We start from the raw sequence: 18,469 nt of genomic DNA, 5'->3' as shown, positions 1-18,469 counted from the left end.
ACACATTTCATATTTACTGTCTTTTTACGGGACTGAACTTTATAACATGGCTCTAAAGCCAAAATCACAACCATCAAATAAGTAAATGATAAAATCTTAGTCACATTGCAGAAACAATTTTGTCTGAAGAGGATATTATGAGCGAAAACCCTAACTGAAGAAAAATTATCATACAACTGAAGAGGATTGTCATATGGTTTTCCATGAGACAGGGGACTCCATAGACTGCAGGGCATTCACTTAATGTATAAAATATCTGGTCCCAACCAGTTCTATACAATTTGACCAATGATAAAAAAATCAGCTTGTTTCCATTAGTGTAAAGAAATGTTCCAAAAATTCAAGTGACAAAATGCAGAATCTGTGTACAACACCGCAGCAGGAGAAAAAATTTGGATAAATTAGTACAAGCCAGAAACTAAGCAGCAATTAACCGTCTTGAGTGTTCCTCAATGAACAGAGGCTTCCTCATGAAGCACCTCCAACAAAATGATCGCTCGTTTCTTCGGTTACACAGAATGTCTCACAGTCACTGCTTCAGAAGATAAAAAATAGTTGATATTCAATTGTTTCTTTGGCACAAACCATCCATTCAGTAAGAGAAAGCTACTAAAAACATCACATCATTCTTCACTGTGTCACACACAGCATGTCAAACAATTACTTATCTGATGAAGAAAAACATTGACTTGGTCTCTCATTGCCCCTATTCACTTGACTTGCAGCCTAATGATTTTATTCTTTTGTTTGTAAAGTCAATTGAAAAATGTGTGGACAGTGATTCCCATCACTTAATGAAGCTGTTGAATCCTCTCAAAAATGTATTTTTAGGTATCAATTTCAGAGCAGAAAAACGTTTTCAGAATTGGTATGAACACATACAAAGGTCTATGAATGTTAAAGACAACTAGTCTACATTTACATGTACATATATACTCCGCTAGCCACCAAGCGGTGTGTGGTGGAGGGCAGAATCCGCGCCAAAGTCATGTTTCCCCCCTCTGTTCCACTCACGGATCGCGCGAGGGAAAAACGACGGAACGCCTCAGTACGAGCGCTTATTTCCCTTATCTTGGAATGATAATAATTAAGCAGTTTGAAAGTTGGTGGTAATAATATGTGCTCTACATCCTCAGCAATGATTGGATTTCGGAATTTACTGAGCAGCCCCTTCTGTTTAGCGCGTCGTCTATCTGCAAGTGTGTCCCTCTTCAAACTTTCTATGAGATTTGTAATGCTCTCGCGATGATTAAATGTACCAGTCACGAATCTTGCCACTCGTCTTTGGACCTTCTCAATCTCTTGAACCAGACCCAACTGGTAAGGGTCCCATACACACAAACAATACTCTAAGACTGGACAAACTAACGTATTGTAAGCCATCTCCTTTGTTGAAGGACTGCGTCGCTGCAGGATTCTACCAATAAACCGCAATCTAGAGTTCGCCTTACCCATTACTTGGGTAATCTGACCATTCCATTTGAGATCATTTTGAATAGTCACACCCAGATACTTGACTGATGTTGGCGCTTCCAAAGGCTGATCATTTATTTTGTACTCATACATTAATGGGGATTTTTGCCTTGCTATACGCAGTAGGTTACACTTACTAATATTGAGAGATATATGCCAGTCATAATACCATGCATTTATTTTCTGCAAATCCTCATTGATTTGTTCACAACTTTTGTGTGATACTACTTTCCTGTAGACTACAGCATCATCGGCAAACAGTCTAAGGCCGCTGTCAATACCATCAACCTGATCGTTTATGTAAATTGTAAAAAGCAGAGGACCTATTACGCTGCCCTGGGGCACACCTGAAGTTACTCTTGTTTCTGTTGAAGTTACCCTGTTCAGGACAACATACTGCTCCCTGTCTGTTAGAACACTTTCTATCCAACTGCATATGTCATTGGATAGACCGTAAGCGCACACTTTTTGTAGCAAGCAACAGTGTGGAACTGAGTCGAACGTCTTTCAAAAGTCGAGAAATATGGCATCAACCTGGGAGCCGGTATCTAGAGCCTGTTGTATATCATGTAAAAGAGGGCCAGCTGTGTCTCGGATCACTGCTGTTTCCTAAAACCTTGCTGGTTTCTGCAGATGAGCTTCTCAGAGTCTAGAAAGGTCATTATGTCTGAACACAAAATATGTTCCATGATTCTACAACAAATCAATGTCAGTGAAATTGGCCGGTAATTATGTACATCCGATTTTCTACCCTTTTTACAGATTGCTATGACCTGGGCCTTCTTCCAGTCCTGTGGAACTTTCCGCCGTTCCAATGACCTCTGATAGATGACGGATAAGAATGGTGCTATATTTGTAGCATAGTCAACATAAAATCTTACGGGGATACTGTCTGGGCCAGATGCCTTTCTGGCGTCTAAGGATCTGAACTGTTTTACAATCCCGGATACACTAAACACTATGTCAGCCATCCTTTTGTTTGTCCGATAATTGAAAGGGGGAATGGTGCTGCAGACCTCTATTGTAAATGAGTTTTTGAAAGCCAAGTTTACAATTTTGGCCTTCTGTTTATCATCATCAGTTCCATTACCTGTACTGTCAACAACAGAAGGTATTGAATTATTTGTAGCATTCATAGATTTTATGTATGACCAAAATTTTTTGGGGTTATTTTTAGAATCTGCAGATAAAATATTGCTTTCAAATTCGTTAAAAAGAGTCTCTCATTGTCCTCCTGACAGCTGCTTTCATTTCGCATAATTTCTATTTGTCAGCGGGGCAATGATTACGTTTAAAATGACTGTGCAAAATTCTCTGCTTTCTCAGCAACTTCCTAATATGTTTGTTGTACCAGTTTCATTGTCATTGGTCTAAGTACTGTAATCTGTCAATAGAAAAAAAAAAAAAAAGCTTATGTCTTTCAGTTAATGGCACACATAAATCTGTTTCCCAATCCCATAAGTAAATCTGTTGTTTCTCCGAACTGTCAGCTCAACTTCTCTATTTGTTGGAAGTACTGACAACCTATAACGTTCAACATTTCTCATGTCCCTCATTGTGTCAAGGTCATACAATTTCCATGCATTTACAGTACACAAAACTTTACCTAATGATGATCATTATCAGCCATTTGACATCCACTGCCCAATAAAGGTATCGTACAGACTTTCTGATACATTTCAGACTCAGCAATATGTAATTCTATGGCTCCTGTGAGATTTCCAATCTCATCTACTTGTCTCCCATTAGTATGTAATCCATTAGTATTGTAATCCACAAAAAGAAGTACTGCCTTGGTCCATATGTCATGCACTGCCTACAAGCCCCACCCACTTCCACTTCATTTTTATAAATCATACTTGTACCTTCTATGTTCTCTAATCAATTTGTTTGTTTTCTGAACAGGACATCTAAAATTTGTTCCATATCCCACAGACGGAAAGACTCAAATGGTAGGAACTAGTGATAATGCCTATTTAAATCCCAGCAAGCAATGTAGACAGTTTTAACTGATCGGTATTTCGAAGAGAGAAAGATTATGTGGCATCTTATAGAATCATTACTTGCTTTAGTGATATATGGTATCAGCTTTCAGAATCTGTCCAGCTATTAACAGCAAACACATTTGCACAAGCTCATCTCAGCTATGACACATGCAGTAATGCGATACACATCACCTACTCTATCACCATAAGTTGCAATCACCATTATCATTTCAATCAAATAACTGTTATGAGAGATCTACAAGAATAGTACAACCAAAATTTAGGAATATGTGACAAAGTTGGCTCAAGATGGTGGCTAGTGAAAAGAGTAAATCATGTCTTAAGTGCAATAAATTAATAAAAACCATGGAAATATTTGTGATCTGCGGATTATGGTGTAGAAAACAGTTTCACAGTAATTGTGTTGGTCTAAGCAACAGTGAAATACGTCTCGTGAGAAATTCGAAAGAGCGAATTAAATTTTGTTGTGAAGCATGCGAGTCTGCCTTACATGTTCAGCTGACGAAAGAGGTAGGAACTACAATGGATTGGGAAGCTGTACAATATTTAAGGGAAAGCGCGTCAAGTGCAGAAGTGAGTAATATTAACGAGACAAAAAGCTACAGCCACGTTGTAAAAAATAGTGTTTGTAATAACGGTAAAGCAGAAATTGATAAGTTAAATGAACGATTAAAAAGTCTTCAGATAGTTGCTGATATACTGAGACGAGATATCACTACACTTGAGAACGAAAACCATGAGTTAAAACCATTGGTTGCGAGCAGTAAACGCCAAAAGAGCGTAAACAACTTAAACATGCATTCCAGTGAAAGTAATGGTCAAAATTGCGTAAATAGGACGAACTCAAATGCCAGTGAAAGTAACGGCCAAAACTGCATAAATACGCCTAACTCAAATGCCCTTCAAAGTGAAAACAGTGGCCTAAAGTGTGTTAACAATTCAAAAACTATTTCTCGTGTAATGCCAATCAAAGTGACTACAAAAGTGCTTTGCTCACAACGAAATACATGGAATAAACCTAATCTCGTGTGCACAAATAAGTTCAGTGTGTTATCCGAAAGCAGCAGCAACTCCATAAACGTTGAAAGTGAACAAGCCACCCAACGTGAAAATAAAAACATTGTAAGGAGATGCAAAAACATCGCCAACAGCCAGAAACAGCGAACAAAGAAACACAATGTGCTTTTTCTAGCGGACAGCCATGGAAGAAAGCTAGCAAATATTGTACAGGATGTGAATACGGATCTTCGTGCAACTGGCATCGTAAAACCTGGTGCGAGGACAGAAAATATTGTTGAAGGCATCTCAGAATACAACAAGGGACAGTGACTTTGCTGTTTGTGTGACTGGTGCAAATGATGTAGCACATAATGAAGCAAAAAAGTGTGTAACAGGTTTGAAAATTTTTTTATATGTAAGTAAGGTGGAAAACACTATTGTTGTGACGATACCTCATAGACATGACTTGATCTATAATTAATGTGTTAACAAAGAGATTCGTAAAACAAATATTAAAATCAAACAACTATGTTCCATTTATGCTAAATGCAATGTAGTGGATATTAGCAGACTTGAAAGAAATTTGCACACTGAACATGGTGAGCATCTAAGTTACGTTTCCCTCTATTATATTACCATGGGAAAACATTTTTGTGTCAGGAGATAAACAAAGTTGTAAATGAAATATGAGCATGCAGCAGCCTTGTCTTAAAAGACAGTCCCACAGAGCATGACTGTACACCTCCTTTTTTTTTTTTTTTTTTTTTTTAGAGAAAACGAGATTGCAGACGACGAAGGAAAGTTAGAAACCACATTAAGTGGAAACTGGAGCAGTCTAATTCATTCAGATAATTGTGCAACCCTGGATCATGTAGCGAAAATAAATGAATACAGAAGGTTCTGTGAAAATAGAATACCATTATGTAGCACTGACAGTTTCCTCCTCCTTCATATAAATGTACAATCTCTTAGGTGTAAAATCAATGAATTACAACACTGGCTCGATAAAAATCAACCACAGTGTTCTATGCATCAATGAACATTGGATGAAAGACACTGAAATAGACTTGTGTGTTCCTCTTGGATATTCGTTGGTTACAAGCTACTGCAGAAAAAGTATTACACATGGTGCGGTCTGAATATATGTCAAAAGTAACCTTGAATTGCATTACTCAGTTATAGGCCTTAGTAGAATATGCCTTGAAGCTACAATAGAAGTAGCCGGTGTGGAAATGCACGAACAGAAAACTGTAATTGTCTCACTCTATCGAATCCCAGGCTCTGATGAGATAGTATTTATAGAATAAATTAATACTTTAATATTGTTGTTGTCAAAACATAAACAGCATAGAATTGTAATTGTAGGTGATATTAACATCGATATAAGGGCAAAGAGAAAAAATGTAATTCAAATGATTAACACTCTGAAGTCATTAAACTATTACTGTCTCAATGAAAAAACCACTAGACTGAACGCATGCCTTGATAACATAATTAGCAATGTACAAAGAGACTCCATACAATGTGATGTAATTGAATTAGGTATATCAGATCATGCAGGGCTATGGCATCAAATAGAAAAGTCAGCCTTCAGTTCTACAGAGAGAGAAGTGACATATAGAATTCTAGGTGAATCCAATGTAAACAAAATGATAAACCAGTTAAAAGAAATGAATCGGACTCATGTAATGGATAACAAGAAAACGATTAATAAATGTTTTTCCATTTTCCTGACAGAGATCAAGCATATAGTAGAAATGACATGCCCCTTGGTAACCAAAAGGTACCAGAGTAATATTACTCATAAGCAACAAAATACTAACAAGTGGTACACCCCACAACTTAACAAACTCAGAATACTACTGATGATTATGAAAGACAAATCTCATAACAGTGATAGGGACAAGGAAAATTACACTAAAATGAGAAACCTTTACAGATTAGAAATAAAAAAATGCTAAGTGCTGTGCAAATGATGAATATATTTTAAATTCTAAAAATAAATGTAAAGCTGCCTGGACTGTCATTAAAAGGGAAATTAATAATACCTATAAAGAAAGGAGTATCCCTATTGACTGCAATATTCTCAATGAATATTTTGTAAATAGCATCACCAACCCACCCATCAATTCTGCCTCTGATGCAGAAGCATTGCTCACTTGTGCAAAACAGACAAGAAGTGAGAAGTTCACTTGGACCCGAATCACATTAAATGATATTCATAAGTCAATAAACAAATTAAGTAGTTCCAAAACAGAAGATTATTATGGACTCAGTAATCTCATCATTAAATGTATAGCAAAAGAAATTGAAACGAAAGTAATAAACCCATTAGAAGTAGCTAACACATTTAACAACTTTTTCACAGGTGTTGCTGAAAATATGTTACAATCAAACTTTAAGAGCATCCAGGCAAATGAATATAAAATAAGTACAAGTAGAGGATCAATGTACATCAGTTCTGTTTCACAAGATGAAGTAGCTAAAGCAATAAAAGGACTAAAAAATTCCAAATCGGCAGGTATTGATGGTATACCTGCAACAATGTTAAAGAAAAGCGCATCAAACCTAATTGAAGTACTCACACATTTATGCGACTGCTCACTTCAGGCAGGCACTTTCCCTGATGTGTTAAAAACATCAAAAGTTATTCCTGTATATAAAAAAGGGGATAAAGACAATGTAAATAACTACAGACCCATCACAATTTCCTCCTGCATCTCTAAAGTACTGGAAAAAGTTATGTATGAGAAACTTATGAAATTTATAAATAAAAATAGCATCCTATGTAATGAACAACATGGATTCAGAAATAAGAGGTCAACGACAACTGCTGTCTATGAGTGCATCAATTCCATCCTAAACCTGATGGACAAAAAACAGGAAACAATAGGAGTCTTTATTGACTTGTCAAAAGCATTTGACATGGTGGACCATAAAATTCTGCTATCAAAGCTAGAAAGATATGGTATTCGAGGTCTGTCCAACAAGTGGATCAGTTCCTTCCTGACAAATCGTATGCAGGCAGTGTGCGTCAAGCACACAGATATTGAACTAAAAACTGTATCTAATCACTTATCTGACTATAAACAAATAAAATGTGGTGTACCCCAAGGATCCGTATTGGGACCCCTTCTGTTTCTTCTGTACATAAATGATCTAAGCTTAAATATTGATGCACACAAATCAATCACATTTGCAGATGACACCACGATTCTATTAAAAGGAGACGACGATGAACAGTTACAGCAGACAGTAAACACGGTCACGAAACAACTTAGCAGCTGGGCACAGAGTAACCAGCTTGTAATAAACAGTAAGAAAACCGTTGCTCTAAAATTCCACAATGTTCCTATCAAGGACATGTTTATCCCATCAGTCTCTATCAATGGCGGACCAGTTGGTAACAGTACTGAAACCAAATTCTTAGGACTTTGGCTGCAGAGTAACATCAGATGGAATAAGCATATTGAATGTCTCAATACAGAACTGAGCAAAACATGTTATCTTCTTTGTTCATTAAAATCATGCTGTAGTGAGAAAACAGTAATGAATGCATATCATGCGTACTTTCATTCTCGTCTTAGATATGGGGTCACCTTCTGGGGAAACTCTAAAAAAGCTAATAGCACTTTTAAACTACAAAAAAGGGCCATTAGAATCTTGTTTGGGTGCAAGCCTAGAGACTCTTGTAAACCCCTGTTTAAGAAATCTGGTATTCCCCCATTACCGTGTGTATACATTATGGAAACCCTTTTGTTCTTTAAATTAAATGTAATAGGCAAGGACAAGAGGCTACAAAAAACTGTGATATACATGAGCACTTTACCAGACAATACAGGAACTTACATATGACTCAAATCAGCACAGCACTGTGCCAAAAAGGTACTTTTCACATGGGAGTTAAGCTTTATAACAAACTTCCTGAAAACATAACAGCTATCACTGAGGTCAATACATTTGGAAAATCTCTAAAGTCATATTTACAGCATCACTGCTTTTATTCCATTGAAGAATATTTAAATTTATGAAATGTGTTATATAAATACTTGCGTGTAAAGTGTATTATTGTAAGCTTAAATATGTATTATTGTAAGCTTAAATATGTATGCCTTGAAATTACTTTCAGCCTGTATATTTATAACTTGACTTGTCCAATGTCTTATGCATAAGCTGCTATGTAGACAACAGGACCAATAAAATACAATCTACAATCTACACTTCTCTCGCTATCAGAGTACTTCATGAAGGAATATTCCCCGACTGTCTTAAGCTCACAGTTACATTGCCTGTGTATAAAAAAGGTGAAAGAAACCTCCCAAATAACTACAGACCCATTTCAATAGTACCAATCATATCCGAGTTAGTAGAAAATTGTGTGCATAAGCAGATATACAGGTATTTTGAAACCAACAACATTTTAAATGAACAACAGTTTGGCTTCAGGTCACACCTATCAACTGTAAAAGCAGTAGAAGCTTTGGTAAGCAATGTTTGTGAAGGGTATGAAAAAAGGGTATCTATGTCTGGAACACTTATTGACCTAAGTAAAGCTTTTGACTCTGTGCCACATGATATACTCATCAAAAAGTTAAAATACAATGGCATTGAAGATGACACATTCCGACTATTCAGATCTTATCCAAGCAATAGGTTACAACTTGTATATGCAAATAAACAGAGATCAGAAATACTCCCTATAGAAAGAGGAATACGCCAAGGCTCTGTCCTTAGAGAAATTATGCAAATGGATAATTACTGGTGTCAGGCTAACCAACTGTTCATAAATCAAACAAAAACAGAAGAAATAATATTTAATCTCAAAATAACTAAAAATTAAAACAAAACAGTGAAATTACTTGGACTAATTATAGACCAAAAGCTCTCATGGGAAGGACACACCAATTATCTATGTAATAAACTAGCACAAGTACTTTTCTTATTGTATAAATTAAGAAACAGTGTGAGCAAGCAATTGCTACTTCACTCATACTATGCTTTTTTTCATTCCCAACTGCAATATGGAATATTGCTTTGGGGTAACTCCCCAGGGGCTGAATGTATTTTCAGATGGCAGAAGAAAGCAATCAGGTGCATGAAGGGGTTAGCACCCAGAGAGTCCTGCAGAAATTATTTTAAATATCTTGGCGTAATGACAGTGCCAAGCATGTACATATATAGCTGTCTAATATATGCCAGCAAAAATCTAAAAAAATTGAACATGAGATGTGATGTGCATGCACACAGTACAAGAAACAGTCACCTGCTGGACTTAACTTCCACAAGACTTGCTGTAGTCCATAATAACTATAAGTACTTAAGCACAAAATTTTTCAATAAGTTACCATGCTCAGCTCGTACAGTACCACTAAATAAATATAAGAATACATCGCAAACCTGGCTAAAAAAACAACGAATTCTATACAACCGAAGAATTCTTAGAAACTAATCATCAAAATATATGTTTTACCTAAGTTTTGATATTATATAAGCTAGTTATTTACTGTGATTCTTTTCTTATGTGTGTATTTAATTACTGTATAAAACATTGTTCTACATAATGCTGAAGAAAAGGTCTTTAGTTCCTTTTCTCCCCTTTCTGTAACTATTTGAATATCGTACTGAAACTAAAACCCTCTGTAAACTTTGACGAAGCCAATTGTATGAAAATTACTGAAAGGCTAATAAAAATATTCTATTCTATTAAATCTACCTCACTTTTGGCCACCCAATTCTTGTGCTGCATCTATTTTTTTTTAGTGTAATGGATGTCAACCCCCTGTAATTTTCTGGCACCCTTTTGAAATGCTAAGCAATATATATAGCATAGAAAAATGAGAAAAACAAGCTTTGTGGCATTATTCAAAATTTTCAGTTGATGGGATGAATTTCATGGGAACACTGGAATGGCATGGCAAATCATGTATTTCTGGATTGATATAATGACAGATGTTGGATTATTTGAAGCAAAAAAGTGCTCTTTCACTAGGACACTGTTCCAGACCACACATCAGTGAATCAACGTTAACTTGAAAATTTTATGAAACAATCATGTGCTTTTTCCATAGTAGGTTATTTTTCAGAGTTTGATACAACCTACTTTTCCAAAGGGATGAAGTAATTAGAAACTTATGTAGTTATCAAAGGATGCTATAATGAGGAACAAAGGGTACCCACTTTAAACATCCCTTTTTAATGGATTTATCCAACTTCTTGAATTATGTTTCTGCATCCTTCATTTACATATGAGTTACCTTTCATAAACCACAGCCAAAAATGCAAGTAGTGCAATTTTTATTCCATAAAGCTTGCACACGTCTTCATGCTGGCAGAATATTAGAAGGCACTGCATACTACATGTACTTTCTAATTTACATGGATGCCCGATTGTCTTGACTCATGCCCCCAGATACAAAAAATATAATCCCTGATATTTCCTTATCTAATTAACAGTTAATTAGAAGTGATGATGGCTCAAATTCTTGATTACATTCTTATACATAGTTTAATATTCTCTAATAAATTAACAAATGAAAGAAATATTAATCCAAAATATGGTCGAAAAGTCTTGGTGGAACATAAATAATATAAGGAGTAAAGGTGAGTCACTGAATATTGGGGGCAATGAGTCATCAAAAAGCACATAAACATGACTGAGAAGTATTATATATAAAAACAAAGATGAGGTGACTTACCGAACAAAAGCGCTGGCAGGTCGATAGACACACAAACATACACACAAAATTCAAGCTTTCGCAACAAACTGTTGCCTCATGAGGAAAGAGGGAAGGAGACTTGGTCTTTAAATATGTCTGCTTGTGTCTGTATGTGTGGATGGATATGTGCGTGTGTGCGAGTGTATACCTGTCCTTTTTTCCCCCTAAGGTAAGTCTTTCCGCTCCCGGGATTGGAATGACTCCTTACCCTCTCCTTTAAAACCCACTTCCTTTCGTCTTCCCCTCTCCTTCCCTCTTTCCTGATGAGGCAACAGTTTGTTGCGAAAGCTTGAATTTTGTGTGTATGTTTGTGTTTGTTTGTGTGTCTATCGACCTGCCAGCGCTTTTGTTCGGTAAGTCACCTCATCTTTGTTTTTATATATAATTTTTCCCACGTGGAATGTTTCCTTCCATTATATTGATATCATTAATTTGAATCCAACAATTACGTTTGTTATGGTCACTGTTGCATTTCGAAATCTTTTCTGTCGTCTTATTTTCCTCTTTCTGTTTTTGCCAGTAGTTTCACTTTGTATTCACCTTCTCCTTTTTACCGTAATCTGCTATACTATTTTATCCCGCCTATATATATACTCAATAATACGTAACCCACTTCCAAACCATAACCAAAAAAATTTTTTTGCCGCTTTCAGCACTACCGCCGCTATAATATCCACCGTTTCTAGTTCACAAACAGCTCCTTTCACCTTTTAAACAACCATTTCGGCCAGTTCTAATAACTTTCGCTTCATTTCCATTTCCGTTTTTCCCACACCACTGATCATTTTTAGCCGCTTCCCACAGGTTTTAACGCGATTATTTCTTCGTCAGACAATTGTTAGCCTCATTTTCATAATCTGCCACCACAATACCACTCCTTTTAATATACTACACGCAGTTTTTTCGAAATTTTCCCGAATTTCTCCTTCCTTTAACGTATTTTGGCGGCAACACAACCACCTAACCTTTATGCACATCGTTGTCTACCAACCCAAGTCCAACATAGCCCAGCTGTAACCAACACCTATTCGCCTTTTTTCATTCCAGATCTCCAGTTTCTTTCCGGTTCACCTTTATCTCTCCCCATATATTTTTATTTTCATTTTCATTTCACCTCATGTTACACTTTCCACCTTCTAATACCATGTCACCCTCACAACACCCCCACAATGACCCCATTAAGTTTTATTTACATTCCCTCCGCAAACATGCCTTGGTCTTTAAATATGTCTGCTTGTGTCTGTATGTGTGGATGGATATGTGCGTGTGTGCGAGTGTATACCTGTCCTTTTTTCCCCCTAAGGTAAGTCTTTCCGCTCCCGGGATTGGAATGACTCCTTACCCTCTCCTTTAAAACCCACTTTCTTTCGTCTTCCCCTCTCCTTCCCTCTTTCCTGATGAGGCAACAGTTTGTTGCGAAAGCTTGAATTTTGTGTGTATGTTTGTGTTTGTTTGTGTGTCTATCGACCTGCCAGCTCTTTTGTTCGGTAAGTCACCTCATCTTTGTTTTTATATATAATTTTTCCCACGTGGAATGTTTCCTTCCATTATATTGACTGAGAAGTATGATAGCTTTCGGATGAAACCTTTTGTGCACATACCAAATAGCTCAGAAAAAGCATTCATCCAAAAGCTAATAAAGTTCTGAGCCTTTTTATGTGTTTTTTGATGATCAGTGCCTCTACTGTTTGGTGAATTGTTAGTGTGAGAACATCTAAGCCTATACTGCTCTAAACACTATCAATACAAAGTTTCTGTCGGGGATTATATATGAATGGAAGTTATAAAATTGTTGAACCTATCATATGATTACAACACTTATTTATTATGATAACTTAATTATGATTTATTAAAATTGGAACTTTCAAGAAAAAATGCTTTGTTTTCATTCCTTTGGATTAGTTCTGATTACTGTTTTACTTACCACAGTACTAGGGCAGTGCTACCAATAAAGTAATCAGTGAAACTTTCTCTTACAGCAGATCCTTCAGTGTTTCCATAGCCATCCCTAGCTGATCAAGGTATCAAACATTCTGTTGATAATTTTTCTGAGTTCAAGATGAAAGTAATCTGTGTGTGTGATTTTTTTTTCTTTCTTCTTCTTCTTCTTCTTCTTCTTCTTCTTCTTCAAATAAAGCATTTCTGAGCTTATTAAGAAGGCAGCAGTCGGTAATAATTAAACTGTCTGTCACTTTCGCATTTACAGCAGTTGAGCTAAGAAAGATTTTTAAAAAATTTGGGAGTGTGGAGCCCAAAGGACATTTCTGAGAACCTGATTGAAAATGAGAGTCTATCACTGACAACAGTTTTCTTGTTGAGTAAGCTTTAGTTTTTAATGAGGTTTCATGATACAAGTTGTGAATTTGAATGTTTTTATCTTTTACAATTACATATGGTAAGATTAGATCTAGTCCCACATATCTTGGAAGTGGGTGAATTCACTCAATTTTTAATTAGCTTACCAATATTTGATTTTTCAATCATGCCACTGTCACCTTGTTTCTCATATTAACTGCTATCTACCAACATCCATTGCAGTTATCATCTACAAAAGCAAGATCACAGACAAAAATCCTTTGTTGTTGAGAGCTGCTTTTCAGGTCAATATGTTTTGTCTATCAATTTTTTTTCACTATTGCAGCACGGAGCTGTTATTGTCAGATTCATCATCAACCACAACATAACATATCTGACTGGATGAAATGCAAAATACAAATAGGAAAGATGTGCAGCTTTCTCTGGTTGATAAGAAACATAAAAAAAGGTCAATGGAGTCAAACCAAAAGTTTGTAGATCAAGGCTATTTTCTGATTTATACGAATTTATAGCATTTGTCTATATTCACACATATATATATATATATATATATATAATACACTCTTACCTTTAGGTATTCCACAACATCTACATTTGCATTGTTGCGCATATCACCTTTGGTGTTATGTATTACAAAAATTTTAGCTAGTGGTTGTGTTTTTGTGTGTTATAATTTCAAGACAAGAGGATTTTATTGTCTCAAAATGTCTGCTTATTCTGTGTAAAACAACAAGCCCATAGAGTAAATGCAGAAAAAAGTGTATGTAGGCTTTCTCATAAAGAAGGAAACCAATATATCACAAGCAGCATGTGCTGTGGGAAAACTAAGTAACAAATACCATATTTATTTAATTGGATTGATTGAAATGTGCGATTTTTCCTGGCATTGAACATTATCTAATGCAAACAGAATATTTTTCACTAGGAACATATTTTGCCACTGTAAATAACCTATATTAGCCTTCGCACAGTTCCACATTATTTGACAGTCTCAAGGTTTACCAAGATTTTAATTAGTGGAAAGTATTCCAATTATATGGGAGGAGAACAGTGGAAATGTTAGTGATGCCCCTGTGTTAACAGGAGCCACTCCTGATAGAAGTCACTTCACTTCACTTTGTTTATAAGATTGGTAACTGTGACTGTGGCCATCTAATGTAGAAATGCACTATTGAAAAGCCACACTATCACTGTACTGTATTGTCATTACATTGGCCAGTGTGTTGGCACTGATTTTCACACCTTTCAAGGCAACCACTCCCCTACTCATTAGTTACTCTTGAGGCAGCATGCCACCATGATGTTCACTGAGAGACAAAGTCGCAGCACTTTAAGTTTAACATGTGGCTTGCAACATGCAGCTCTATAGTTTCTCTCCAATTATATGGCATTGGAATTGTATATTAAGAGAGTATAAACCTGAATAAATCATTGCATGTCTAATACACTACCAATTTATCATGCAGAAAATGGAATGGGGAATGAAAGAAAGAAAGACAGACAGACAGACAAACAGACACAGTGAAGAACGATACGTTATTTTTACAATCAATATAAATGTTACTTCATAGCAAAAGGCTATCACACACAATTCCATACTAACAGGAATGACAGGGTTAAATATCCATCAAATAGAAGCAGAAGAGGCAAGGGTTAATGTGAAAATTGTTTCTCATCAATGAGAACAAGGTTTTGGAAACAGTAACGGTTTTGAAGCACACAGAAACATGTAATTTGCAGTTCTCCATTTAACTGGGCACTCTAACATCAAGAAAAGGAAACAGTTGTAAAATAAAACTAATTTGCACACCAATACAATTAAAACACAGAGGAAGAATACTTTCACAGCGATATACAGCAGTGACAAAGAGTAAAAATCTCTTGGAAATGAAGTATGCCCGTTAAGAATGTTATTCATAAAAGCTATTGCAAAAGCAGCAGAGACAGTCAGACAACTCTTCAAACTCTCACAAAGCTCACGCAACAACACAGTGTAACAGTACACTATTCAAAGCAATGGAAAAGGAGAATGATAAATGTCCCATAGCCAAAGCACAGAAACTGAGCTGTAGATACTCCCACCAATCAGAACAACCATTTAGAAAGAAATCATGCACGAACTGCAGTGACACAAGCTGAAAGACAATAGTTTGTGACGGATTACCTGCCGCCCTCTGAATCCAAGCCCCTCTCCAAACTGGGAGCAAGGACACGAATCTCTGGCACCCCAAGCAAGTCCCCTTGCAGCCTGGGAAGAAGCAGCCACACTACACACTAATCTGTGCACTACTCCTCATGCCACTTTCAAATGAAACAACACTTTCACACAAACAACATTTATGACAGCTTGTGCTAAAATGGTGTCATCATTACAATGCAATTCACAAATTAGTATTTTTATGAGAGTAAATACTAGAATCATACCAAACTAAATAACTAGTTTAATGAAATGACTGTCTACATTATTAGGATATTTATAAAAATTAATAGGAGTTTGTCTGAATGGCATAAATTTTACAACAGAAGTAAAAAGGTGAAGGTGATCTGTTACAGACTTTCGTTAAGGGTCTTAACTTGAGACTCTTCTGCAGCCTTGGCATATTGCCTGGAGGTGTCTGCGTAGGGTTCTTTGGTCAACAACTGTTTAATTGATAATGTGATGTTCTTCCAACACAAGTGGCTGGCCTTTTCAAAGAATTATCCTCCACTTATCATGGTGGACTGAGTCAAGCTTGTGGGGAGAGCCTATATTGTGATACCTGTCAGTGGACGATACCTTTGTTGTTTGGAGTCATGGTGAGGAAAAGCTTGGCAACTTACTTAAACACCTAAACAGCCTTTGTGCCAGTATTCAATGTACTGTGGAAGTATAGAAGAAACAGCTGCCCTTCCTTAATGTGCTAGTCACAAAGAATGACAAAGACCTCTGCCACACTACGTCTAGAAAACCTATGAACATGGTTCAGTACTTACATCAGCAGAAAAATGCTCCTCCGGAAGCAAAGATAGATAAATATGGTACCGTTTATAAAAGCTCTGACTGAAAAGTGGGATTCCAGCTGTCTCATTCTGCCTTCTTAAGTACTTTTAAAAATTTCCTCCCAAAAACAGATTTTCGAAAACAGGAAGATGGCACTTCTAGATAAGTGCCTAGACAACATGCCATTACAATTAGAGCAACCTACTGTAGTTAGTTATTTAGATATTCACTGATGGCAAAAAGTGCTGAAAAACACTATTTTCAGATTTTCTCATGAACCACCCATGAATCAAATGGTGCCTCCATAAGGCAGACCATAAACCACATCTAATGTATAAAGAACCAATTGAATTGTTCCATTCGCCTAAGATGGAGGAAGTGTGTAACATTCAAACTTTGACCCTGTACTGTCAGATAGTTACAGGAAAATGATCATTCTGCTGGATATAGAAATGGTCCCTAGTGCAAGAACTATTCAAAACATACGATTTTGCATTTATATCACCAACATAACTTGAAGTATGAACCCCAGAGAAATCCCATTCTTATGTGAGGCATTTTGGAATATACTGTTTACTATATAAGTTCTCAAATCATCATGCACACAAGAGCCCAAGGGTGGTAATTACCCTTGCAAAACCTGTGTGAGACGAATATTTGAGCTGTGACTCTTCAAACACAAGACATCACTAAAATGTATTCTGAGGAGCAATGGATGTTTATTGATGTGCATAAAAAGTCTGGCACAGCACAAAACCAGGAGAAATGGCATGTAAAAAAGAAATTCTAGACCTGGCTTTTCTGTCATACATTCTCATTGTAATGTACCGAATTTCAAAAACATAAAGACAGTGCACCGCCCTACCAAGAAAAACATCTGCATCCACTCATAGTGTCTGGGTTTTACTGACTACCATAAACCATACACTCACAACAAAGTGTATATTGGAATAATGGGATGATCTGTTAACATTAGGATCATGAAATACAAAGAGAAGTGCGAACAGGGACAAGCAGAGAGGTTGATATAAAATTCTTTGAAATTTAAGATCCACCTGTATGAAGGTATTATGACAGCATTGTTCCATAAAGCCATTAAAATCTACAAACATAATAACACCAATAAAGAGGATTTCCATCCTATAAGGTAATTCCTAGAATACCAGCCACTCATGCAGTCAAAGTGTTTGATTTCAATCAAACAACCATTGGCCACAGTACTTGAAACTGATGTCTCCAATCAATATGATGAATGGAAATATGAGTAACTTTAAATCCTGTAGCTAAAATTAGTTCATTCTCATTTTATCTGGTTTTTCTGCTGGTATCTGGCTGACTTGGAGGACCTACCAGAAGCTATGCTGCTGCCAACTTTATGCAAATTTACAAAGATTTTGCTACTGGTCTTGGCACCCTTTTATTTAATTGTGATACACACTGATGAAAGCTGGGAGTGTAAATGTTTGCAGCTTTCCAAACAAACTATGTTACCTAACTCACATAAAGCCGATGCAATATTCGAAAGGTCTAGATGTAACACAAATAACACAAGGAGTAAAGGTAACCACTTGGAATGTAGTTGAGTCTTTCCAGTCTGGGACAAATTAGATGCCTGAGGTGGAAGGTTATAATATATGGAGAAGTCCAGTAGATGGCTTTATTCACCAGTGAATGAGGTGGATGGCAGCAGTTTATTACTGGAAATCAGCTGGCAATACTAACTTTGAGAGTTGAAAATGCAAATATAGTCAAAGGGAAAAATATGCAGTTCAATTATGATGATAAGAGGATAAAAACAATAAGATGATGGTATAATTCCTCAATATCTTTTGGCTATTATTCAGTGAAATGCAAATCTGAAGACAATGTGTTGCTGTTAGTATCTTAATTTAAGACACACATTTACATATGAAACATTCATTTTTATTTTTATTGTAGCATACTGCTCCAAATACATCTAAATTTGTCTAAAATTTTTT

At 36.3% G+C, this 18,469-nt stretch overlaps 1 protein-coding gene across 1 annotated transcript in view; it reads right to left on the bottom strand.

Annotated features, from left to right (window-relative positions):
• LOC124616722 (piezo-type mechanosensitive ion channel component) overlaps positions 1-18,469 on the bottom strand; it is a 684,203-nt gene that overhangs the window by 138,598 nt on the left and 527,136 nt on the right. Inside the window, exon 35 of the mRNA XM_047145082.1 lies at positions 15,675-15,758. Within this exon, the coding sequence (XP_047001038.1) occupies positions 15,675-15,758 (84 nt within the window). The remainder of the gene's footprint in view (positions 1-15,674; positions 15,759-18,469) is intronic.

Source organism: Schistocerca americana, chromosome 5 (assembly GCF_021461395.2).
Source record: "Schistocerca americana isolate TAMUIC-IGC-003095 chromosome 5, iqSchAmer2.1, whole genome shotgun sequence".
NCBI classification, from domain to species: Eukaryota; Metazoa; Arthropoda; class Insecta; order Orthoptera; family Acrididae; genus Schistocerca; species Schistocerca americana.
The sequence above is the reverse complement of the archived record's forward strand: the minus strand, read 5'-3'. Positions and strand labels throughout refer to the sequence as shown.